We start from the raw sequence: 27,374 nt of genomic DNA on the forward strand, positions 1-27,374 counted from the left end.
TACACCTGTAGAAATAATAGATAAAGTAGTCTTAATTAAATTCTTTTGGAAATATTCATACTTTTTTTCAGAATGTTTTGCTTAAAATGAATATCCAATATTTGTCATTTTTAAGAAAATGTGAAAGCAACCCAACATACATGTATAATTGTGTGCGTTAAGCTGGTTTACCTTCACAGCACTGATGGCTGTGTCAAGTGCTGAAACCTCATGGTCTTTGTGAATGTCCAACACCTTGTCCATTTCAGAGACTGGGCTTTTGCAGGTGTAGCAGTAAGAGTCAACCTGGGCCTTTTTCTGTTCCTTCTGTGTCTTCTCTGTAACCAGCTCTGGTACGGTCTGGTCATTTTCTGTCCTCCCTCCGTCCAGCTCCTTCTGTTCGGCAGACATCCTTGGCTCCTCCTCATTCATGAGTTCATGTTCATTGATGTGCTCGGAGGATTCTGTTCCTTGAGATAACACAACTTGGGGTGTGGATTCTGAATGTGGTTCTTCCGGGAAGATGCCTCGGCTGACCAGAGAGTCAACGAACTCATATTCATCCTGTACGGGGATATTGTGGAACCTCTCTTCACGCGGCTCAGACGAAATGAGCTGTTCTTGCGGTATTTCTGGAGCATAAGTGGCACCAGTTGCAAACTCTTCCTCTGGGAAAGACACTTGTACTGGGACATTCAGATGAACCTCTGGACTGGCATTTCCTGCTTCGTTACCCTGGCTGCTTGGTTCTTCTCCACTCTCCAGCACACCGCTGGTGTCTTCAAACGGAACTGCGTAGCTCATCTTCTGGGTGACCGCTCTGACTTCCTCTGTAACCGGAGCTTTCTGCTGCACCGCCACCCCATCATGGAGCTCCATGTGGCCTACAGAGTCCCCTCCCCTGTCAACAGCCTTGTGTTGTTCTTCCAGATTCTTCTCCCAAAAACTAGTTTCAGGCTTTCTCCCAATTTCCCTTTCTGCAACTCTTGGTTGATGTGAATCATCCTCACCAATTGGCTTTTCTTCCGGGCCATGGCCTTGATCCTCTGGAGTTACAGATGTGTCATGAAGAATGTCATCTTTGAGTACATACTTCTCAAAATACATACCTGTTCCGTCCTCAGTGTCAGAATGTCGCCTCGGAAATGACGCCTCAGAATCCACACTGTCACCTTCAGAAGCTGTGCCCCCTTCATCTTTCTCCCCAAACGCCTCTTCATACAGATCCTTATATAAAAATGCAAGAGCAGGCGGCTCCTCGAGAAGCTCAGGGTTAACAGCCTTGGCAGTGGTGGGAAATATCTGACTCCTTGATAGAACTCCTTCCTCCACATCAAACAAGGGCATCCCAGGTGATCTGGAGCCCACCTCTCGACTGATACCCTTCGACACATTTTCATCATCGGGTTTTTGGATGACCAAAGACTTTTGCATCTCTGCATGAGATAATTCGCTGTAGTCCTCTGCTAGACCGTAAAAGCTCTCATCTAACTTTACCAAGTCATATTCGGGTTCCAGGGCGCCTTCATCTGAACTTTCTGGGAAAGAAGTCGCTGTTTCCGTGGCTTCCTTTGGGAATCCCTCAACAGTTAATTTCTGTTTGTCGGAGTCTGGGGAGAGGTTATAATCAATCAAAGTGTATTTTTCAAAATAATCCTCCTCTTCACTGGAAACTGTGGGATGAATAAAAGTGAAGTCCCCTGTTTCTGACTCTGTGGCTGTCTCCTCTTTTGTCTTCTGAGTTTCCTCTGGCTCGCTTCCTGTGAGTGACAAGACTTTCCTATCAGGATCTTCTAACTTGTCCTTCCGTGTTTTATGGGAAGCAACTTCCTCACTCTCATCATGCAGGGGTATAGTTTTAAATGAGGCTTTCTCCTCCAAATACTGTAACTTATCTTGCATTTGTTCACTTTCTTCCTGGTCCACAGAAGGGATGAAGGCAGGAGCATGGATATTCAGTATCTCACACCCTTCGGAAATGATGCTAAAGGCACTCTTCTGGTCCTCTGAAAGTCCAGCTGGCTTGCTGGTTATTGCAAATTCTTCATCTTTCGCAGCGGTGCCTTCGGGCTCCTGGGATGGGCCTCTCAAAGGAGCCGATCCGTCAGCACTGGTTGCTGATGCGTTCAGCATAAACTGAGTATAGTTGCTTGCTGCTGAAGAGAGAGGTTTGTTTCTGTGCACCTCCTCCACAGTTTCCGAGGGACTCTTTGAAACAGGAGCGGACTGTTTCGGCATGCCGGTCAAGTGATCTTCAGACGTCTGGATAGTGTGGACTGTCGGCCTCTCCAACCATGTTTCGGGTTTCTTCGCTGTATGTTCTAGAGAAGCTCCTGAAACAAGAGTTTGTGGTTCTACAGATGACAGCTGAGTCCGCGGTGTTCCCAAGTGCTCTGTTTCATCGGGGGTGCGCTCTGATGTCCTTTCAGCAGCCTTAGATAGAGATCTTGACGGCTTACTCTCATCCTCAGCAGCCACTAAAGCACCCAAGGACAACCCTGGCATTAGAAACTGCCCCCTTTCCTCCTTGAGACCGGCTCTATTCTCACTTGATTTCTCCAAGTCCAGATTTCCTCCCTGAGTCAAAGAAGGGCCAACCATTTCCTCCCCAGGGGGAGGCTCCATACGGGAAGACTTGGTTTTTTCTACTAAAGTTTTACTCTCTTCCAGGGCATGTAGTTGGGTTTCTGCTGCCTTCCTCTCCCTAATGTCTGGGTCTACCTCTGTGAATATGTGTTCTGGTTGTTCAGTAATGGGTCGTGGTTTAACCAAGGAAGATGGTTGGGCTCCACCCAAAGAGACAGCCGATGCTCCAGGCGCAGGCATGGCTGCAGTTGGAGAGGAGGGACCACGCCCCTGCTTCTTTCCTTCTGAAGACGCCCATGCCTGCTCTTCCTTTTCTCTCCTCTCCTCCAAAGCAAGAGTCACGCTGGGTTTTTCCACGAGCTCTTCACTTGGAGAGATGCGCTGTTCCAGCTTCTCGGCGGCTTTTGATTCTTCCAACTTGGAAGGTCGAGATTCCGGCGTCATTTGCAACTTTCCTGCCACCTTATTTTCCCTAAGCTCCGAGGGAGCCATGATTTCTTGTTTCTCTGCCAGCTCCCTCTTCTCTGCCAGGGACAACGATCTAATTTCCCAGCTACCCCTCTCTGTGGGGCGTATGACTTCCTCTTCACGGGGTTCCAAAGAAGTGGGTTGTGGTATTTCTTTTCTTAGTCTGTCTCCACCAAGATCAATTAAACCGCCTTTTGATTCTACCGGCAAAATCACTGGCGCTGGCTTCTCGGGTTCCTCCGTCCTTGTGAAGTCGGATGGAGCTGATTTGGGCTGTTGTGGCATTTTGTCTACTACGTCAGGTGACAAGAGCAATGTTTCTTTGTGACCACTGCTCGGTTCTTCCTGAAGAGCAGAAATCCTCCAGGAAGATGGAGGAGAGATTTGTGGTTTCTGGTGTCTTTGGCTCTGGGTAACATGAGAAGGAACACTGTTTGGGGCTTCTTCCATGACCAGTTTCTCACCCGTGGGGGAACGAGGTTGAATTCCAAGATGTTTGCCACCGGCTGGCATAGCTGAGCTTATCCCCGTTCCCTCCAAATAGCCTTGAGATTCTTTCTCCCCATAATTTTCAGAGTTGGATTCAGGCTGGTTTAAAACTTCTGCCTTTGATAAAGATGGGAGTTTTTCTTTAAGGTCTTGGCTTTCGCTGGATTTAACTGACACACCTTTGGGTTCTTCAGCCAGTTTAAGGGCGTCAACCTCAGCAGGAACTGCACCTTTAGGCTCTACGGCTGTGGCCGCTTTCTCTACAGGGGGACTTGGCTGGGTTTCTAAGCCTTCTTCTTTGTCACTGACCTTATCATCTGGAGTGCTTGATCCAAACAATAAGTTAGACATCCATGATTTGAAGGATGAAATCCCTCTCTTCCCCTTCTCTGCAGGAAGACCTTGCTCAGCCACTGATGACTTCTCAGATGGCCCTTGTGTCACCTCTGGTGTCGCTGGGGCTTGAGGTGTGACATCTGCTTTGACTGCAAGGGCAGATTTACTTTGGATGGACACTTTCACGTTGGGGGCTGGTTTTCTCCATTCACTGGCATCATCTGCAGCCTTTGATGGAACATGTTCTGGTTCTTGAGATGGCTTCTCACCAGACACTGGTGCTGTGCTTGCTTCCTGGTTGTTGTCCAATGTGGGTTCTGCAACTTTGGCCAGGAAACGTGCTGCTCTGGCAGGAACGGGGGCAGTTTCTGCCTTTACCTGTTCTGCAGATGGGCCAGGCTCTGATTTCTGGAGAGTTCTTTCAAGAGATAGTTTGATTTCCTCCTGGGTTTCTTCTTTGCAAGGCCCAGGAAATTCTGTATTTACTTTCTCTGGTATTGAACGTTCACTCTCTGTGAAAGAATTGATCTGCCTCTCCTCTGCTCTGTCTCGTTCCACCTTTCCAGCTGGAACCAGAGGCTGTGGTTCCTGAAGCAACTTTATTTCTTCAGAAAGGGAAGTCTTATTGGATGAGCTTTCCATCCTGCCACTAGATACATGAGGGATAGATACTTGTTCTTGCAATGGCAAATGGGGTTCTTCCACAGCTTGTGGTAGAATCTGCTTTCTGATGCCAGATATGTGGTCTGTATCCAGTGGAGGAGCCTTGAGTTTCTCTGGCATCCGCTCATTGCTGTCAGGGGACTCCAGCTGCTGGGATCCCAGTTTTCTATCTTCATGCTGATTGGCCAAGTCGTATGGCTTTTCCAGAATCCAAGTGTTATCCTTTGGAGAAAAGAGAGTCTCCTTCTCTTTTGTTGCTGTAACATCGACAGACTCAGTTGTCATAAACAATTTGGATTGCTCCAAATTCTCTTTCCTGTCAGAGAATTGTTGACTAGCCAGATCTGGTTCATCTGTGAAAGAGCTGCCCACATCAGGCACCTTAACAGCTTGCCCCCCGTGAAGGATTTTTTCAAGCTCCCTTTGCCCTACAGAGAGGTCAGAAGAAGCAGTCTCTAATGGAGATGAGGCTGGCACAGGAAACTCCCTCTTTTCCTCTTGTTCTTTTCCTCTGCTCCTAAGCTTAGTGGGGCCCATTTCCAAGACAGAAGATGCTGGTTCAGTTACAAGGGGTTTTAATGGGTCTATACCTAAGGATTCACTTCTGCCTCTACCACCAATGAGTTCTGATAACTGTTTGTGTGTCTCCTCAGGCTCTCGGGGGAGCTTCACGAGCTCTCGCTTTCCTGACAGGAAAGCCCCCAGCTCCGAAGAAGATGTCTCCTCTGCTTCTCTGTTCGTCTCCTCCCCGAGGGCCAGTAACGTTGGGGCTAAGTCGTCTGACACTAGGTTTTCAGACCCAGGAGACCTTATTATCTCCTCAGGTTTGCCATTTGGAACTGTGTGTCTGGGTGCAGGTGACACTTGTGAGGGCGGCAGCTCGCTGACTTCTTCCTTTACCTCACCACCTAAGTCGACGGGGAGTTTGGCTTGAGGCCTTGACATCTCTGAGACAGACACCAAGTCCTTTCTCTGTGACGAAACTGAGCGTTCAGCATCGAGAGCTGCAGAGAATGAAAGGCCTTGTTTGTCTTCTGCCCTGGCTCCCCCAGACACATCTGCCGGCACTTTGGAAATGGGCAAACCAGGTTTAACATCTTCAGTTTCTACTTTTGACCCAACAGAACGCTGTGATGGAGATGATAGACTCGGAGATGAATCTAACTTGGTTTCGTTCTCTGCTCCTGGCCAAGCTGCACCTCCAGACGAAGGGCTGTCGGCGACAGCGGCAGCCCCTCCACTTGGTCCTGTCTCTTGCCCTGTGAGGACCGAGTGCTCGCCTATGGATGTGATGAGTGGTGGCAAGCTTCCCCCTAATCCACTCTTCCCTACCCGCTCTAAGCCCGGGTGTCCCTCGGGGCTGCTGAGAGATGAATCTGTCGGGGTTTCGTCTCTGCCTAACTCAGTTAAATTCGAATCGAGCTTAGTTATTGGCACTGTGGTGGCAGAAAAGCTGGCTTCGGTTTCTTTCTGCGTTTCTTCTGAAAATGCTGGTGGTGCGGGCGGACGGTGTTCAGCTTCCCTGTCTCTCCCTGCCGAAGCTGCAGGAAGTTCCCTGGTGATTTTGGAGCCCTGTTTCCCTTCCGTTTTCACTCCAGATAAAACCTCATGTCCAGAAATAGATGTTTCCTCTGGAGGTGAATATGGTTTTGCCACTTCGGGCTCCTTCTTTGACAACATTCTGCGTTCGAGTTCAGAAGTCACAGGTGGAGCTAAATCGGGTTTGACATCCGCCTCTGGCGCCTGTGCCGAGTCAGACAAAACTGAATATTTCATCCCAGACCCTGGAACATTTGGAGGCTGAGGCTCTGGCGTCTGATCCTGTGATGCGCGGGCTGTCGCTCCCTGAGAATCCCGCACAGTTTCTTCCCTTCTGACTTTGGGCAAAGCCATCTGTTCGTGTGCAGATTTTAGAGAGAGTGATGCTCGGGGTTCCTGGTCTGTCTTAAGGACGCAGGCTGACTCAGGTGGAAATGAGGACTGAGATGTGGGCGAAATGGGTTCGGCTTCTTCCTTTCCCAGTGGGGACAGCGCAGATGAAGAGGCAGCTGTGGCAGCTGCTGCGCAGCTGCCCTTAGCATCTCCCTCCTCCCGTCCACTGGTTAAAGGTGGTGGTACCAAACCTTCAGCCTCGGGCTCCAGAGATGTTTGAGTTTTCTGCTGCTGGGCCAGGATGAGATATTCGGACACAGATGTTGAGATTGTTGGAGCATCTGGCGTCATTTCGGCTTGGCCTGTTTGATTTGCTGAAGGTGGCAGGCTCAGGTCTTCGGGTACAGGCCTGAGAGGGAAGGGCCCAGCCGTTTGCTCCTGTGCTGGGTCAAAACACTTGGGAACAGGTGTGAGCGCTGATGATTCTGACTCCTCTTCATCCTCTTCTGAGAAATAGGGGTATTCTGGAGCAGACCTCGTAGTTAGTAACGAGTCTGGCTGGGCCTCGTTGTGCTCTGTTTCTGGGATTCTGTACGGTGGGATTGAAACTTGTGATGCTGAATCCGGAGAAAAAAGCTCCGCCTCTTCCGTGTCTTCATCCGACAAAACAGTGTGCTCAGATGGCGATGTCAAGCACAGTGGAGAATCGCGCCCCAGCTCTCTTTTCTCTGTTTCCTGAGTTGGGTAGGGTGAGAAGGAGAATTCCGACACAAAGGCAGAATCAGGGGAGAAGGGCCCGATGTCTCCCTCTTCCTGCTCTTGCTCTGATAGATTTGTGGGTGAGGCGGCACCTTTTAGAAGCAGAGGGGATGTGCGGGCACTCTCTTCCTCCTGGGACTCTGGTGTTACTGATGGTGTTGGTACTGAGGGTTCAGAAGCAGATGTGGAGGGACGTGAGTACCGCTGGCCTGCTATGGTCCCTCCCTCTGGTAGGACCACGTGTTCAGATGAGGCACCTGAAGGAAGTGGGACCTGACTTTCAGAAAGCACCTCGGCTGCGTGTGGTGGGACAGCGTGTTGAGACGCGGACACCACATCTGGTGAAGACGGCCGCACATCTCCCGTTTCTTCTTCTAACAGAGTCACGGGCTGAGAAATGCCTTTTGGTTTGAATTGGGGCATGCCATCAATTGGTTTCGGGGGGGATTCCTGTGTTACATTTTGCGGAGTTGAGGATTTAGGTGTCACTTTTGAATCTGACATGAAATGTTCACTGTCTAGATGCTCATCTGATACAAGTGCATGTCTCAGTGTGGCAGCCAGGGGTGGCGGTAAGTGGCGCTCAGAAGCCTTCTCCGTTAACGATGGTGAATGAGGGTATTCAGAGGCAGCATCCACACCTGGGGGGAGAGGCCCCGTGTCTTCTTTCCGGGCTTCTGTCACAATCATGGGCTCTGAAACATCTCGGGACTTCAATAGGGGCTTATGGCCACCTGTTCTTGCCAGCAACTCTTGCGCAACATGCTCTGGGCCCGAATACTCAGTAGCAGGCGCAGACTCCGGTGTGGGACACCTGCTGTCCGAGGCCTCATCTCCAGACAGGACCAGATGGTCTGGTGTAACTAGTGAAAAGAGTGGGGACTGGGATGCAGATGTCTTCTCAATGGTGGATGGAGAGAGAGAGTGCTCAGATTCAGACGCCACGGCTGGGGAATAAGCCTCTGGCTCCTCATCCTCCTCTGAAAAAACTGCAGGTTCAGAGGTGGATTTCACATCAGCTTCTTGCTTCTCTGGTCCACGACTCAAATCCCGTGGGACCGAATATTCAGATGCAAACGCAGAGTCAGTAGAAACAGACTCGCTTTCCTCTCTTTCCTCCTCAGACAAAGAGACATGCTCAGGTGTGAATGTCTTCTGCGAGGGTAGAATGGACTCTTCTCTGTGCTCCACTTCAGGGGACAAAGGTGATGGGATGCGCTCCTCAGAAACTAACGGACTTTCTGGGTAATCAAGTTCTATGATCTCTTCTTCTAGACTAGAATCTTCGGGTTCAGTGGTATCCATGATTTCTACTCCCTTCTCTGGTTCTTGTGAGGCTCGGGAGACAGGTGGCTCAGGCGCATGCTCCTCCTCTCCATGGACTATGGGCTCAGGCGCATGCTCCTCCTCTCCATGGACTATGGGCTCAGGCGCATGCTCCTCCTCTCTATGGACTATGGGCTCAGGCGCATGCTCCTTTTCTTTATGGTCTATGGGCTCAAGCACATGCTCCTCCTCTCCATGGACTATGGGCTCAGGCAAGGTCAGGTGTTCAAAGGCTGGTTCTGTCTTTTCTATTGAAGTCCGCTCTAGCTCTTCCTTGGCTGACTCAAACTTTTCTAGGATGGATGGTGCCAGTCTTAGTGGTCCTGTCTCCAAAGACTCCTCTGCCTCCCGTGACATGGAATGGTTGACAGAAACCATGTCTGCCTGTTTGACATCAGCAGCTGAGCCTGAGAACACCGAAGCCTCATTCTCTGAACTTTCCTTTCCTGGTGAGTCTGGTTCAAATTCTTCCTTTGCTTTCTCGAGGACCGTGGCTGCTGGTGTGCTGGGTGGCTCTGTTGTGTGGGTCTTTGATTCGTCAGCTAGCTGCTGTGGCACCGTCTGTGGAGGTCTTAGATATTCTTGGTCTGCTGTGTCTTTTCTGGAATAAGAGGACAATGTGTGCTCGGTTGCAGATGTGGCATTGAAGGGGGAATCGACATACACTTTCTTTTGCTCTTCATGACTAAATAATGAGGTCATGGACTTTGGCCCTTTGGCGAGGGCACCTCTCCAAGGTGGAGCAAGCTCTCTCACCCTATCATCTTCCCGGCTTTGGGCGACTACTTTACTTCTTTGGGAAACTATGTTAGAACCACTGTTGCTCAAATCTGGCTCTAGACTAATGGATGCATCTTTCCCTTTCCTGTAATGTATTTCCTTAATTACATAACCTTTGGGCAATGTCCCATAAAATTGTAGAGGAATTAATTCTTCTTTAACTGAATTGAACATCTTAATTTTGTATTGTACCGTTCCTATGTAGACAGGCCTCAACACTAGTGGCTTATGCTCTTTGTATATTGCCCCGGTGATGGGAGGCGTATTTGACGTTGTTTTCTTCCTCCTTGTTTTATCGTAAGTGCCCATAGATGACTTCTCTTTCTCAGTGTTGAGCACTGGACTTTCTGAAATTAAAGGACCATCTTCCTTGTTTGCCAGGACATCTTGCGATTCCAGAGAATTTCGTTTTTTGCTGCCTTTCCGACGTAACGATGGTGAGCCACGCTTGGACTTCTGCGTTCTTTTCCGAGTCTTTTTGACTTCATCCACAATAAAGGACACATTCCCTGGAGGGGAATTCAGAGCTGACCCTTCCAAACTACATATGCCAGAAGTCTGACTTTCTTCGGAAGCCCAGGGAGTGGAAGCTCCGCTTGAATTGGTCTCCCAGGTTATGCCACTGTCTTCCCGTTGGACCGCCACCATGGAGAAGGAGGGGTCAGAGATGATACACTCCTGCCTGGTCTTACCCTCTTCATCCTCATCTGACAACCTGCAGTTAATGATATCAATAATTATATGTTACAGTAATAAGATCATATTCATACTCATTATTAGAATGAGTAAAGGTAAAATAGAGAAATCATATTGCCATCTACTGCAAATGTAGGGGTCAATATAAAATAAAGTTAAAAAATTAACATCAGGATAGCCAATGCAGTCACATAGCCCAGAATGATTCAGCAGCTGAAGTTCATCTTTTGTATCTTCCCTCTGCTGGGTTCCCTTCTGGTCCTCCCATGTTTCCCAGTCTCTGAGGCTCCCTTGGCTCATCAAGACCCTCATATGACTGCATCAGTGCCCTTTGTTCCCAGAGTTGCCACCAAGCCCAGCCTCGGACCACCCACTTCTGTCTGCTTCCTAAAAGGCCAGCCAGCGATGCTTGCCTCTCCTATTTGCCCATCCTCAGCCCCCCTGCCCCATTGTCCTTCCAGGCTGGCGTTATCACACTCCTCATTAAAACAAGTCTCAATAAGCTCTTCATACTTACAAAACAGGAAGATCAAATTCCGTGGCTCCTCGGTCCCTATCTGATTGTATTTCTAAGTACCTGTTGCTGCCTCTTACATTATTAACTTCTTTTTTTTTTAATTAAGAAAGTTTTTATTCATTTTACATGCCAATCATAGATCCCCCCTCTTCCCTTCTCTACCCCCTCCAGCCTACCCACCCCAGCCCAACCCCATTCTCTCCTACAAGAAGGTACATGATTAACTTCTTTTTGGAGAGAGGGAGTTTGAAGACAGGGTTTCTCTGTGTAGCCCTGGCTATCCTGGAACTCACTCTGTAAACCAGGCTGGCCTTGAACTCAGAGATCCGCCTGCCTCTGCCTCCAGAGTGCTGGGATCAAAGGCGGGCGCCACCACCGCCCGGCATGATTAACTTCTACTGTAAATATAATCATGTACCACAGAATAGAACGTGGTTAACTATGGACCACATAAACAGCCATGGGCCTAGGAGACTAGAATGGAGCTGGGGACTTCCTTTTGCATTGTGTCACTGTCGCCATCATAACATCAGAGCTCAATGAATTACTTACATGTTTGTGATGATACTGGGGAAAAAAAACGTAATACACTTCCAGTTCCATAAAAGCATAACACATACAATCACATAAAGTATAAAATGCTTTATAATGAATAAGCTATGTTACTAGTTTATGCTATATACTCTTTATTTTGGAGTATATTTCTAAAAACAACAAAAACAAAACCTCAGCATTTGTCTAGCATGTGAAAGACTGAGGGTTTGATTTCCAGAACCATAAAGAAAAGTTTATGTAAGAATGTATGACATGGCATGCTATACCAGCAGCTGCCTGTCCCATATTTACTGTGCCTCTTAGCTGCATCTGGAGGCTAGTGTGCATGGCCTGCTCCCATGGGCCCTCCCACACAATGGCTGAGGCTGTCCCTGCAGCTGCCATCACACCCAGCATCAGGCTCTGTGGCCCTCTTCCTCTCCTTTGCTTCCCCCTTTGAACTGTTTCTCATCCTCCATACCCAACCTCTTGTGCACGTCAAAATTCTGTCTACCCAGCAAGGCTTAGCTTTAGGACTTCTGCTGTGACTGTTCCTGACGGATTAAGCAGCTTTGTTGGATATTGGCCATTGCTTCGTAAACACTAAGCTGGAGATTAAGACTCTAGAGTCTCTTCTCCTAGGAATGTAGCTATAATTTGAGATAATTCCAAAACGCTGATTGGCCTCTTGTACTCATCCACAACAAAAGAAACAAAACTATACAACCGTTAAGTGTAAATGTTAAAGGTGAGCACTTTTTAAAAGAAAGACATACATACCAAATTTAGGCCCCTTATTAACTTTTTAAAAAATCATGAGTCTGCTGTGGGATGGCCTGTATGCTGTGAATGTGTTACTCTGATTGGTTGACAAATAAAATGCTGATTGGCCAGTAGCCAGGCAGGAAGTATAGGTGGGATAAGCAGACAAGGAGAATTCTGGGAAGAGGAAGGTTGAGTGAGGAGACACCAGCCCACCGTCCAGGGAGCAGCATGTAATGGCACCCAGGTAAAGCCATGGAACACATGGCAACATATAGATTAACAGAAATGGACTGAATCTAAGTGTAAGAGCTAGTCAGTGGTAGGCCTAAGCTAATGGCTGAGCAATTTTAGTTAATATAAGCCTCAGAGTGTTTACTTGGATCTGAGTGGCTGAGGACTGAGCAGGACACAGGAAAACTTCAGCTACTTTAGTCTCTGCTTCTGTGACTGGCTCTGGACTCAGGAACACCTGTACGGAACCTTAAGAAAATACCACCACCACCCAGGCCTCTGCACTAACTCTCGTTTTCCTGTTAGGACAGTGTCTGGCCATTGCTATGATTTTGGGGTAAAGCTCTGGGCGGCTCCAGTATGCACACAGAGTTGTGAAGTACTTGCCTGAACAAACCTATCGCTGAAATGCACACAGCAAGTTTACAGAGTCGTGCTTGCTCTGACCCTTTCTGGTGTGCTGGACTTTGCTGACGAACAGGACTGGAAATGCCTACGGGTGTGTTCAACCCACTTAGCTAAACTCCAGCATCCCCCAGGTGTCTATTGCAGAGGGCACGGGTGTGCTTAGCTCTTACCTCCTCAGTGCCTAGCACAGTGGGACATTAGCCTCCTCCTATGCGCCAGTCTGCTTTAAATAACAGTAAAGTTTTGCCGATTCCTTTGGAGGAAAAGCCTGGAAAGAAGTGGGAAGACTTCATTTTCCCATTTTCCAGGCAACTCTGCTCCTCTTTACTTGTTTTGGTATCAAACCATTAAACTTCATTGGGAATTAATTTTGGTCCTAGACTGAATCTTATTTTTTTTCAGGCTCTTTTCCATATTTAATTGAGGTTATTCCTCAAAATGCTCAACTCCTGCTGTTCTTTCTATAACATGTAACTCCACAGAAATAGGATGGAATTCGAAATGAAAGTTATGCCACAGTTTGGGAGTCAGGGTTGGGATTGCCTATGAATGTAGTCGCATTATAAAAGCAATTAGAAATTCAATTTAGAGTCCATTATTGATTGTAAATTCAGTGTACTCAAGCAGAGGCAGTTTCATTACCAGCTAGAATGAGTTCAGGAGTGCTGAACAGAGCACCCAAAAGGTAGCAATAAGAAAACAGAACCCTGCCGAGATAGAGTCACCTAATCAACCATGTGTGTATTCATTTACTAATTATTTCTACACTTAATAAACTTTTATTAAGTTTAGATAGTAAGAGATATAAATATGAAGACATAGGTCCTTCCCCACTAATTGTAGAGGTCAAACCCAGGGCTCTGTGCATGCTGGGCAAGGAAGCTACCACAGACCTGCATTTCCAGCCTGGGACCGTCCTCAGGAAATTCAAATCTACTACAGTGTGATATTAAATAATGTTAGGAGAGAAAGGAAAGGTCCAGTGAGGACAAAGGGGAGGTTTCACAAAAGAAAGGTGCTTGTGTCTAGAGCCGGTTTACGGAAGACATGGGAAATTGGGAATGGATGAGAAAATGAGGTGTTATGAATATGGTAGAGCTTACTCCAGGAAAGGGCCAAGGGATGTGAAGACCGCCTATATGAATAAGCAACAGCTCCCTAAGAGACGACATTGATTGTGATGACTTAGTCAGTGTTCTGTTGCTGTGAAGAGACACCATGACCACGCAACACTTACAAAAGAAAGCGTTAAACTGGGGCTGCCTTACAGGTTCAGAGGTTTAGTGCGTTATCATCATGGCGGGAAGCATGGTGGCAGGCAGAGCGGCAGGCGGGCAGACATGGTGCTGGAGAAGGACTGAGAGTCCTATGTCCAGATCCACAGGCAGCAGGAAGAGTGAGACACTGGGCCTGACATGGGCTCTCAAAACCTCAAAGCCAGCGACATGCTTCCTCCAACAAGGCCATACCTCCTAATCTTTTCAAACGGTGCCACTCCCTAGTGACCAAGCCTTCAAATCTGTGAGCCTATAAGGGGCCTTTTTCAAACCACCACAAGCAGCAACAGAGAATGACTATCTTAGCATGTATTAAGACATAACCCAAAAATTCATATTATACTCCATCTAAAGAAACAGCAAACTGAGTTAACAGGAGATAAATTGTCCCCAGAGAGCTCAGGAATGTCCCTAGGGTTGTTTCTCATTGTGTAACACAAGTCTTTGCATTCAGGTATCATCTGCTTGTAGAATTAAAGATCCTGGCTATGAAGATTGTCTCCTCTGCTCCTCTTCCACTACATTCTTGCAAAGCAACTTCCTGATCATTTCTCGGCTTCCCATGTAGACATAGGTGAGGGTGTGAGATGAACGCCCCTTTAGAGTTGAACAAGAGAGAGATTCAGCAGATTTGAGTTAGGTCAAGAAAACAATAGACCAATATCAGAGATGAGCCCTGGAGGCTCCTTTTGAGAACTGCCTTCATCTGACTAAGGAGGTTTTTTGTTTTTTTTTTTTAATTGTATTTGCTAAGACTATTCTCTAAACATTATGAATCAACATCAGTTTTATTAAAACAGTTTTTATGTTGACTATAGACATGATCATATTTTCTCTTTTATCTTGCGCATGTGCATTACAGCGACCAATATACAGAAACCAACTTTGATCTCCTGAATTGCACTCAATATGGGTATGATGTTAATACTTTTTTTTAAAAGATTTATTTATTTACTATGTATTTAGTGTTCTGTCTGCATGTATGCCTGCAGACCAGAAGAGGGCGCCAGATCTCATTACAGTTGGTTGTGAGCCACCATGGGGTTGCTGGGAGTTAAACTCAGGACCTCTGGAAGAGCAACCAGTGCTCTTAACCACTGAGCCATCTCTCCAGCCCCTGTACTTTTTATATAACGCTGGATTTGGTTCTACCACATGTTTAGGAATGGTGCATTTTTCATGAGTAATACTGGACTGCAATATCCTTGCTTGTAACGTGTTTTTTCAAATGTCATATCAAGGTCAGGTCGCTTCATAAAACAAAACTGGAAATCACTCCTTGCTGTATTATCCTCTGGGGCAGCTTGTTGCATTATTTCCTATTCAACTGTTCTTCTTCGACAATTTCTTGAAGTCTTTCAGATCTGGAGGTTTGTTGGGTTTTTTGTTGTTGTTGTTGTTTTTCATGGTAAGGCGTTTATTTGATTATTTACTTGTTTTGTTTTTTGGAAACAGTCTTTGTATAACTCAGACTCGCTTCCAACTTGTTATTCTCCTGTCTCTACCTTAGATAACTGGCATGTACACTGTGCCCATAGTAATGTTTTTTATAAGTAATTTATTCAGTACATAAATGAATATTCAGACTGCTGTGGGAATTTATTTTGCTTAAAATATATCCACTTTGACTTTAAATTTGGGGGGCAGGGTTAGAATTGTTTGTTCTTTCAATATCTTTTAAGTATTTGTAAGGCATAAATTTCATCCACTTTTTTCATCCTCTGCATTTACCTTCTGAGGGTTTTTCTTTCTTCATAAATACATAAGCCAAACATTAGAAGTACAAAGTTTGAAAAAAAACCTATATAATTATAGTAGAGACTATGTCCTATCTCTCTAGTGTTAGAGCAAGTGGACAAAAATATCACTGTGGATAAAAACAAATTGAGAACACAACTAAACTGACAGATTTAGTGGGCATATGTGGTGCATTGCTGGAGGAAGACTTTTATTGATATTTTGAAATAAATTGTGGCTTTGTTGATGTTTTCTACCTCATGATTGTCTTCTCTTTTTTCTTTCTTCAATTATCCTTGGATTCAATTGGCAATATTTTTTCTAACTTCTTAAATAAGTTCTTATATCATAAATTTCCAAACCTTCTTATTTTCTAACATGTAAAGTCAAAGTTATACACATTACTTTATAGCTTCAGATATTTCATGCAGAAGTTTCTATGCAGCATTTGTTGTTAATCATAAAATGTTTTAAAATATTCTTTGTGATGTATTTGGTTCATATGTTGCATAAAAATATGTTTCTCAATTTCAGAATATATGAGGATTTTCTTGTCATCTTTTCATTAGTACTACCTAGTTTGATTGCATTGCAGTTGAATGATTCATTTTGTATTATGCTATACTTTTAACTTTGTTGAAACTTTCTGTATGGTCAAATTAAAATGTCTTTGTACTTATGAAAAGAGCTTATTTCTACAGCTTTTCAGCAATGCATTTCATATGTCAACAAAATCATTCTGTTTATTGTGTTACCAAGTTGTTTTGCACTTAGTGATATTTTTGTCTTCTTATTCTAACCCTAGAGAGATGTCAGTGTCCTCTACTACAATTGCCTGGACTTTTTTAAAGTTCTGCAATTCTATTAAGTTTTGATTTATATGTTCTGAAACTGTATTGATAGATTAAAAAATGAATTTAGAACACCCATATCATCCTAGAAATTTAAATTTAATCTTAATAAAATGTCACTTTCGTGTGTGTAGTAACTTTTTTCCTAATCTGTCCAAAGTTGATACTAATAAACCCTGCTTTGATTATTAATAAGTCTATACCAGATGTATTTTGGCTGTTTACATAATTATGTTGTTGTGTTTTTAATATTTTTAATTGTCCTGCATTCTTGTTGAGATGGTTTGAATGAGAATGGCCCCAGTAGGCTCCTATGTTTGAACACTTGGTCCCCAGTTGGTGGAACTGTTTGGGAAGGATTAGGAGGTATGGCCTTGTTGGAGGAGGTGTGTCACTGGGGGTGAGCTTTGAGGTTTCAAAAGCCCATGCCATTCCCAGTTAGCTCTCTCAGCCTGGTGCTTATGCTTAAAGAGGAGAACATTCAGCTACTGCTCCAGCACCATGCCTGCCTACCTGCTGCCATGCTACCTGACAAGATGGTCATAGACTCACCCTCTGGAACTATGAGCCCCAAATAAACTCTTCTTTAAGTTGCCTTGGTCATGGTGTCTTATCACAGCAATAGAAAAATAACTAAGACAGTTGTGTTTTGATGTGTCTCTTATAAGAAATATATAAATACTTTAAAAATCCATTCTGACAACTCACATAGAACACTGATTCATTTAAACATATTTGAAGCTAAATTCACTGTCATACTGTTTACTATTCATATTACCTATGATTCTTTTTTCTCTTCTTTCTTGATTTATTTTGGATTGAACATTTTTGTTATTAAATTCCCCCTCTATTAGTCTGTAAGTTAATTCAGTTTTATTATTCTTACAGTGCTGACCCTAGGAATGTCAACATGCCCCTTGACTAATTAATGTCTAGTATAAATTGGTACTTTCACTTTTCCTTAAACAATGGGAGAGTACCATGAATCACTTTAATTTCAACTTACAGGCCACCGTAATTATGTATTTTAAGTCTATATGTATTTTTAAGTTTCACAAGACATAATTACTTGCATTTTTTAAAACTGTCAATATTTACTTAGATTTACCCACCCACTGAACCTTTGATCCTGCTTCCTTTGTTCCTGGGTATCCAATAATCTGTCTGAAATCATTCCTGTGTAAAGGTCTTTTATACCCTTCTTCTTAAGAACTTTTCTAAATTATTAGGTATTTACTCTCAGCACTTTAAACCATCATCCCAATATCTTCTGCCTTCCATTGTTCCTGTGAATAAGCTAGCAGCCAGTTTGTTACTAATTCTGTAAGCAATGGGAACTTTCCCCCCAACTAACCCTCTTTGGAAACTTTGATACTGTCTTTCATCTTCAGAAGTTGTTTTCATATGTTCAGCTATATTATACTGCTCAGACTTTGTATGAGTTCTCAGATCTGTACAATAATGTATTTGATCATTGCTGACACATTCTTAGCTCCACTCTCTTTTCAAATACTTCTTTTGCTGTATTATCGCTCATCTCTACTAATATTCCAAATTATCATAAATGATATCCTCATTATTCTCATTATATCCTATTTCTGCTGTTTGGTTGCTTCCTCACCCAGTGTGCTAATTCTGTGTTGGATCATGTCTGAACTGCTTACTAAATCATCAAACATATCATTGTATGCTGTGATACTGTTCAGCTCTAGAGTTTTCATTTCTTTGTTTCTAGTTCTCTGACAGAGTCCTGTCTTGTTTATTTCTGTTCACTCAACTCCATAAATAACCTAAGCATTGCATAAGCATCATTTACTACAGAAAGCCCTCCCTTCCTAAAGCAGTCTAGCTGTGGCCTGAATAAATATTGCTCTTTGTGGAATGACAGCTTAGAGGACTGAGCATGCTCTATTGCCCCATGCCCAAGGTGCCCCCAGTGAACTAATCTGTACTTTCTTTATGTGGCCACTCCCCACAGGAAAAAGGTATGTTGGTCTCTGAATGGTGTTTTCTGTGTTTGCTGCGGATATATTTTCACTTTTTTATGGTTTGACAGTTTTATAGATGTATGTAATTACTTTCAGCCATTTTCACCCCCATTACCCACCCTTACCTCGCCCGTTGGCTCTCATCTTCTGGGTAAGCCCCTCCTACTTTTCTGTCTTTTCCTTTGTGGGCTCACGTACCCCAGCATGAAGCAAGGGCAGTGTAGCTGTGAATACACCAGGGAAGAAAGTGACGTCTCTTCCCCAGCTCACATTCATTGCTAACAGTCTCTTTGGAAGGGCGGGTCTAATGGGTCTTCCCTCATCCACGATGACATATTGATGGGTCCATTCTTGAGCAAGTCTTGTGGAGCGAACCACGGCTTCAGTGAGTTCATGGGTACAAGGCTATGCCATGTTCAGAAGACATCTTTCATGTTGTCTATCTTCCCATCCTCAGCTCCTACATTCTTCCTGCACCCTCTTCCACAATGTTGTCTGAACTTTGTGGGGGTATCATAGCTGTCTCAGTGGGGCAGAGGACCCCACCTGTCACTTATTGTAGGCATTTTCCCATTTGTGGATTTCTGTATTAACCACCACCTGCTACAGTAAGAAGCTTCCTGGATGAAGTCTGGTCACAGCATTAATCTATGGGTATAAATTCAAGTATTTAGGAGTCAATTTAACTATATGGCAGCACAAGAGCAGTAGGTTCCTCTCTAGGGCCTATGACTGCCCAAACCAAAGGCTCTTGACCATGCTTACAGAAACAGGTAGAAATTCCCTCCATGGAGCTGGCTTCAAATCCTATTGGAAAGCAGTTGGTTACCTCTGTAACAGCCATTCCAATATTGCACTCGAGAGCACATCTTTCTTGGTAGGTCATTATTGTGGCTTACAGGGGTACAGAGCTAAGTAAAACTGTTGGTGGCTTTCCTCCTTCAGTGCCTGCATAGCAACTTCTGGGACTATGCAGCCTAGCTGTTATGGAAGAAACTTCTAGCTGAGTGCCAGCTTGATTTCTCTAAGAGGTGCAGCCAAAGTGTGTGATGTTTTTAGCAGTGAGGGTCTGGCCATCAAGATCTAGCGGTCAACCAAGAGAAATGGCAATATCCTGTATTGTTTGGTGGGGGCTTTGGGGAGGTCTCTCTTCTTCAACAACTCATAGGGAACTATTCCACACCTGATGCTGGGATTTTGTTTAATAGCCCAAGGCTTCAGGGAGGAGCATTATCCAACTTGGAGGGTATGCCCATTCAACACACACACTTTGGGTATTATATTTTTTTAAGCTTTTTATTGATTCTTTGGGAATTTTGCAACATGCATCCCAATCCCACTCATTTCCCAGTCCCTCTGTAACCACCCTTCACCCTTGTAGTGTCCCCCACTCCAGATTGTATTTTTAAGAAGCTTGTGAAATAGTGGGTTTCTATATGGCTTCTTCATGTATCCTGGGTTGGCTTATGGGGCTGCTTCCTCTTCCTCTTGCCTGTCCTCCCACCTCCCTCCCTGTTTTGACCTTTCCAATCTCAGTATTCCTCCTCCATTGTCATGACTGATGCGTCCTACTATCAATGTCTCCTCCCTCGAATGGCTTTCCTGTCATTCTGGATTTTATGCTGGTAATATTCGCTGTTATAATGCCCTTTTGTTTCTGTAAGCAATATTAACTTAAATCAGATGAATTTCACTAAAGGTGTGAAAAAGATACCATTCCTGACATTCTAAAATGATCGGGTCTGGGATAGAAAGAGCCCATCTTTACAACTTCCCAGCTTTCCTGTTCAGAGTTTGGTTGCTCTTCCTGGGTATGGCTCCTGTCTCTTTTCCTTTCACCTTAGCTCAACAGAAACCAGCACTTTACTTAGAAGGAAGTTATTAAGGATCATGAGGACCATGGAGATGGTTGAGTGGGTAGGAGCCTGGGGACCTCAGTTCAGATCCCCAGGACCAACACAAAAGCTGGGTGTCGTCATGTAGTACAGTACCAGGGAGACAGAGCTGGGAAGACTGATGGGGCCTGCTGGCTGGTCTGCCTGTCCCCACAACAGAGAACTCTGGGCTCAGTGAGACACTCTGTCTTAAAAGAATAAGGGACAGAGTGGATATAGGACAACACCGGACATCCTCTTCTGGCTTGCACATGTATACACATCAGTACATGCACCAGCACACACATGTGCACACACACACATAACACTCAAACAGAAAAGAAAAAAAATAATTATGAATGGAAAGGGTCTTATGGTCTTGTAATATTTTGTAGCTAGTTTTCCTGGTCCTGCCTGGCCCACGGTCAGGACAAATCTCTCTCACCCGCCACTCCCATAGCCACTCAGACCCAACCAAGTAAACACACAGAGACTTATATTGCTTATAAACTGTATGGCCATGGCAGGCTTCTTGCTATCTAGTTCTTCTATCTTAAATTAACCCATTTCTATTAATCTATACTTTGCCGCGTGCCTTGTGGCTTACTGGTACCTTACATCTCGCTTGTCATGGCAGCGGCTGGCAATATCTCTCTGCCTCAGCCTTCCACTTCCCAGAATTCTCTTCTCTGCTTGTCCCACCTATACTTCCTGCCTGGCTACTGGCCAGTCAGCATTTTATTTATACAGAGCGATATCCACAGCAATATTTCTCAGTCCAGGGGCCAGAGAGATAGCTCAGTGGTTAAAAGCACTAGCTGTTCTTTCAGATGACCCAGGTTCAATTCCTAGCACTTACATGGCTGTTCACAACCCTCTGTAACTCCAGTTCCAGAATATCTGACACTCTCTTCTAGCTGCTTCGAGCATCAGGCATGAACAAGCAAAACACTCATACACATAAAATGTATTTATTTTGTAACATAAGAAACAAAAGAGAGAGAATACTTAATGCCCAAACAGGAAGTCTTAAAGAGGGGGGTGAATCAAAGCAGAGCTGCCCAAATAATGATCTTTCCTCCATGATTGCTATTTTTGTTTTGAATTGGTACTTTCTATTCATCACTTAACATGCCATACTTGTAAACTACTGGAAAAGGTCCTCAAAGACTTTGTTTCTATTTGCCATCCAGACTTTTAGGAACTTGCAGTTCCTTTCTCTGATAAGCAGTTAAGGTTGAATTAAAGTTCTCTGTAGGAATTATGAATAATACATTGTGTTTTCATGCCTGTTTCACTTGCAAGCAATCACCAGGTTCTAACAGGAAATGCATTGAGTAAAAGAATGCAATGGGCCATTTCCCCCCAACTTAATCTTTTAAATATATTAGATATCTATTTTAATAGCATAGCAATGGGAACGTCACATATGATCCTTATGCTACAAACTTTGAAAATTGTATTTTGAAGCATAAAATGCCAAGCAGACTTGCAATCTTATAATAAAAATGTCTAATATTTTGCCTTCTCCTTTTAAAAAAAATCAAGAATTTAAAACAATCAGTGATTCCATAGTTTTCATTTCATCAAGAATGTGACATCCTGCCAGGTGTGATGGAACACTCCTTTAATTCTAGCGCTAACTAGGGAGGCAGAGGCAGGAGGATCTCTGAGTTTGAGGCCATCCTTATTTACATAGTGAGTTCCAGGACAGCCAGGGCTTTGAAGAGAGACCCTGTCTCGAAACAACAGCAAAAAAAGAATTTAACATCCATGTCCTTAGCAGAAGAAAAAAAATTAACATTCTTTAAACAAAAAAACAAAAAAAAAATATATATATAAGTTTTAAAACAGTTTATTAGCTACTTAAGGAGACAGGAAAAAATATAAAAGGGAATACAAAAACAGACACAATAAAAAAAATTATGAACCAATGAGTGAAGAAATTATGCCACAAGAAAAAGCTCTCACAGGTATCCCAAAGGCCATTCAGGTTCACTGTGGGTGGAAAGAACTCATACCTTGTCTACATGATGAACCGTCTGCCATTTGAAACCCAGTGACTGTGCCCTTCGTGAACTATGATGTGGCCATGTGGGGTCTTACCCTCCAGCCCTCTGCCTTTTCTCTTCACTTGGAATGACTCATCTCTGTGCAGATTACCAATTCTCCCTTTGGAGACTAGCTCCTACAGCAGCTTCTCTGTGGAAATGACAGAGTCTGCAAGCAATGCAATTCCCTCCTCTCAGCTTCTAGAGTCTGGGTGCTGTTGTCTCAGATGAGTCTGTCGTGCTGCATCTGAGCTCTCTTTTCACATCCCCGAGCTCTAAACTTGCTAGGAGTTGGGCATCATGTCATGTAGCAATTTTTGTCTACATTTTTCATTCATTTATTTTGTGTATGTGTGTGTACGGATGCAAGTGCACAGGTTTGTGAGTGTAATGTGTGTGTGTGTGTGTGTGTGTGTGTGTGTATGTGTGTGTGTGTTACAATGTAATATGTGTAATATGTAGATGGCAGAGGACAACTGGAAAGAGTTGGCTCTCTTCTTCCACCATGTGGGGTCTAGGGGTCTAACTCAAGCCAGGCCGCCATGTTTGGTAGCAGGTGCATTTTATATTGCATCATCTGGCTGACTCCTAGCGATAGTTCTTCAATAGTCTTCTTTTTATAAATCTTCCTAACCATTCAACTTTATTTTCAAAGGAACAGATCTTTTACTCTTAAGCTGACATTTCACCTTAAGTAAAATGAATTAATTGTATTGTAACAATACAAATACAACCAGTAAAAGAAGGGTCAGAAGCAACCTAAAATGACCCTACTTAAAAAACATCACTTAGGGGCGGGAGGGATGGTTCAGAGGTTGAGATGCAGACTGCTCCTGCGAAGGACCTGAGTTTGATGCTCAGCGCTCACATCAGCAGGCTTACAACCACCCATAACTCCAGCTCCAGGGGGGATCTGACACCCTCTTCTGGCCTCTTCAGTTACTGCACTCACATACACAAACCTATACACATACACATGAGTAAAAGATAGAAATTAGAAATAAACCTTTAAAAAATACATCTTAAAATAATGGGTGCTTGTTGGTATTAATGGATTTTTCAGAACCTCTCAACATAGTTATAGAGTTCTGTTGGATCTTTCTATAGGTGTTATTGAAGAGAAATCTGCTAAGTAGTGTGGTTAGCCGGCCTTGAGCATCAGCCTTTTCTGTAGGGAAAATGGAAAGCTCTGGTAATTCCATTCGGTTTAGTGACAGTGGCTTAGCCATGCCTTTCTTTTCATTGCTAGTTCCCCATCCCAGGTGTTTACCCCTGCACAGTGGCTGCTACAAGTGAAACCGGGAAGCTTCTGCAGTCCGCAGTGGCTTCCTGCTGACTTCAGGAAGGTGGAGAGTCACTCATGCAGCAAGACTTTATTAAATCAAATTCTGTACTAATGCTATTGTAAGCATGGTTTTATAGGAAGATTACTGTTCAATGAAAAATTCCTAACACTTCTGGAGAAAACAGAACAGAAACTCTTTAAATAGACAGGACGCACAGAAGTAGGTCTCTGGTGGAGAGGAAGAACCACAGAAGCAGTGAAGGGTAAGGTTTTCCGCTCTTGCTCTGACCTCGTGGTTTTTAACTCTACAATCGGTTCTGTGTTTCTTATTTAACAAGCCGGATACATCTACAGCCTAACTTCCTTTTCCCACTCTCCCCCGGTTTACTGTATTCCTAGTGCTATGGCTTAGATGAGAAAAGGCTTGTGGTCCTCTGCGGTGGATGCAAACATCTGTCTAGTTCTCAGGCTCGGTTATAGAAAGCACATTATTGTCCTAGATGCCTATGCCATACTCTCTGATATCAGTTTTGTCAGTTCACAAGGTGACATATTTACCTTTATCTACCCTTCCGTCTGTCTACCATTTGCCTGTCAATTGTTGGAGAACTTAGAGAAGGGAAGAGGGTCTTGTGCTGTATTCTCCTTGCCAGGTCCCAATGCAAAGGACAGCAGCTGGCAGGGCCTGATGATATTCCTTGATAGCAAGAACAGCTGTGATACCTAAGCCAGGTGCTTGTGAGTGTGCACCACAAACTGATGTGCAAAGCTGTCAGACCAAGAGATACCCACCAGTCAGAGATCAGCAATAACCAATCTACAGGCTTTCTCCAGACACCCACACAGCCACGTCATGCACAAGCTTTAAAAACTTCTGAACTGTGCTGGCTGTCATAATCCTTCAGAGGCAACACAGATCAGTTATAAAGATGTATTACCTGTGATCAGTGATGAATAATCTATACTGAAGAAAAAGCTATTAACTTCAAAAGTCTAGGTTTGACAACCTGAATTTGATGATGGGGCAATTAAATTTAGCATTCCTTTTTTTTTAATACAGAGTTTCTCTGTGTAAACAATCCTGGCTGTCCTGGAACTCACTTTGTAGACCAGGCTGGCCTCAGACTCACATCTGCTTGCCTCTGCCTGCCAAGTGCTGGGATTAAAGGCATGCACCATCACCGCCCAGCAAAGTTGGTATTTTTAAAGGAAATGCTTTATGCCATCTTCTAGTGAGTCAGAGATAGCTCCTCAGGCTAGGATAGCTAGGGGCTCAGTCAACCATTAACTATCTTAGCCCAACACTGAGCATCTGCGCTCCTGATACTCCCTACACTTTTTATGCCCATGCACATACACATACTTGTAATTGAACAAATAAGCAAAGACACTCTTATTATAAATATGTAATTAACATCTAGACAGACTTTTCTTCATTGCCACCACTTTAACCTCTGTCCTGTACCACAGATAACTCAATTAATAAATGACATTTTTCTAAATTTAAAAAAGTAAATGTAAAAACTGAGCCTGGAAAAATGTATCATAGAAATTCTCCTCTTGAGTTCTAATAAAAAACTTCCAGTATGCTAAGTCACAGCAACAGAAAGAGGAGTCACATAGTTCCTTCCTTCCTAGAATGTAGAGACTAACATGGAGTTGGGACTGCAAACCCACCCTTGCAGTACAGTGTGACACCAACTGCAACCTGAAGAGGGCAATTTCCTCTGAGACAAAACCTTTCATTTTGGAAGGAAGCTCATTAATTAAGACACAGGATGTTCATAAGGGGGTAGAACAAACATTCCAACCTAGAGAGAGACTCTCCTTAAGCTCAGGAAGTAAACAACTCAAAGGATTCAGGAAGTCCCTGAAACTGAGCAGATTCACTAGGATAGAAGCAGTGAGGACTGTTGAGAGACACCCTTCAGATGAGTCCCACTGTCTGGAAGAGACAGAAATCAGCCAAACTGCCTGGAAAGGACAGGTCTACCTGCTGAGCTGCCAGCAGGCTGTGCAGTGTACACCAGCTTTTGTGATCTGCCACCCATGCTGGTGTGGACTTTTGATGATGTAACTATCTTTGAATCATTTCTGCTCCTGTAAGCAACCATTTAACCCACATTCCTGTAACCACCTCAGTAAAACGCACTGGCTCACCAAGTTGGACTTGGTGTCATCCTTGCTTTGGCCTGTTGTCAGTAGATGTTTGTTCACGTGTCCCCGGGAAGAGTGAGACACAGCAGCCAATGCCACCAGGTATGGTACACAAGCAGCAGCTTTGTTGTTGTTTTTAACCTTTGAAATCAAATAGGACAATGTGTAAGTGCGAGAAGAGAGGTACTTAACTTGAGCACAGACTATAAAAACTGATGTAAGATTTTATGGGGTAGAAATGAGTGCTCCAGGAGGACCAGGTTGCTGGCAATTAGAAGCAGTCAGGTAAAAGGAGCCACATGTACCAGAGAGTAATGTAATATTCCCATGCAACCTAAGTCAGAAGCTCATTTTTTAGTAAAAGGAGGGACCTGTAGGGCCCTGGCCCCCGTTTTGGGTAACTGTTGCCTTGCTTGCTGACCTTGACCTTGATATCCTCCCTATGCTAATTCCCTGTGAGATTCCACCCTCCTGAATGCTTAAGGGAAGTTCCTTGTTTGTGTATCCTGCATATTAAGCATTAACAGCTTAGATGAAAGATTGTAAAACATTGGAAGCGAACTTCTGTCCTCTGGGGTTCTACCATTGTGCTGTAAGCCTGTATTTAAGACCTCCTCCCTCCTTCAATAAACGGCATTCAGAATTTAAAAAAAAAAAAAAAAAAAAAAACCTGACATAAGATTTTATGGAGTAGAAATGAATGTTCCAGGAGGACCAGGTTGCCGGCAATTAGAAGCAGTTCAGGTAAAAGGAGCAATGTGTGCCAGAGAAGGGAAGGTGTGAAGGTGCAAAATAGTGCCTGGTATGCTTGGGGCACCTCTGTAAACAGTCTGTGATCATCTTGAAAGTTGTAACTCCGGGACAGAAATGTTAGCATTCTACAGGCACTTTCAGATGCTATTACAAGGAGCAAGCAGACTGGAAAGTCCCTATCATCCTGGCTTTTCCAAGGCTTTATGGGGAGCTATTTCTTAACAGCCTAAACAACCTGATTCATCAGACATCTAAGACATCTGTGTATCTTGCCATGGAAAACACTTTTGGGGTGCTACAAAGGTGCTTCAGTTGGTAAAGTGCTTGCCATACAAAATGAGGACCTGAGTTTGACCTCCCCAAACCAGGAATGGCAATGTGCACCTCAAATCCCAGTGCTGGAGGAGAGGGCAGAGACTGCAGAATCGCTAGGGCTTGCTGGTCCACCATTTGAATAGAATCAATGAGCTCCCGGCTCATTGGCTCATTGAGAGGCCTTATTTCAAACAATAAGGTGGAGAATGCACCGAGGTGTCCTGAGGAACACACCCGACATTGTCCTCTGACCTCCAGACCCACATCCACACACAAAACCACTTTTTTTTTAAGATTCATTTATTTTATTATGTATATAGTGTTCTGTCTGCACATATCCCTGCAGGCCAGAAGAGGGCACCAGATCTCAGTCACCATGTGGTTGCTGGGAATTGAACTCAGGACCTTTGGAAGAGCAAGCAGTGCTCTTAACCTCTGAGCCATCTCTCCAGCCCTACAAAACCACTTTTTAACTGATGTAAATACACACATTTACTTTTAACTATGTAAGTAAATTTTAAAAAAACATCTTAATATAAAAAGTATCATTTATAGAGCTGAGGTTGTAAGTCAGCACTGGAGTGTGTGCTTAACATGCCCAAGGCCCTGGGTTCAATCCCTAGTGCAGGCGCACACACACACACACACACACACACACACACACACACAGTGGGGAG

General features: G+C 44.3%; 1 protein-coding gene across 3 annotated transcripts in view; it reads right to left on the reverse strand.

Moving 5' to 3' along the window:
• The window catches only part of Cmya5 (cardiomyopathy associated 5), a 99,007-nt gene that overhangs the window by 47,640 nt on the left and 23,993 nt on the right, over positions 1 to 27,374 (reverse strand). For 2 of the 3 annotated variants that reach the window (XM_036207203.1, XM_036207205.1), the window contains exon 2: positions 172 to 9,973. In XM_036207203.1, the coding sequence (XP_036063096.1) occupies positions 172 to 9,973 (9,802 nt within the window). The remainder of the gene's footprint in view (positions 1 to 171; positions 9,974 to 27,374) is intronic. The other variant, XM_036207204.1, reaches the window with a different exon arrangement.

This window comes from Onychomys torridus, chromosome 15 (genome assembly GCF_903995425.1).
Source record: "Onychomys torridus chromosome 15, mOncTor1.1, whole genome shotgun sequence".
In the NCBI taxonomy this organism is placed as follows: domain Eukaryota; kingdom Metazoa; phylum Chordata; class Mammalia; order Rodentia; family Cricetidae; genus Onychomys; species Onychomys torridus.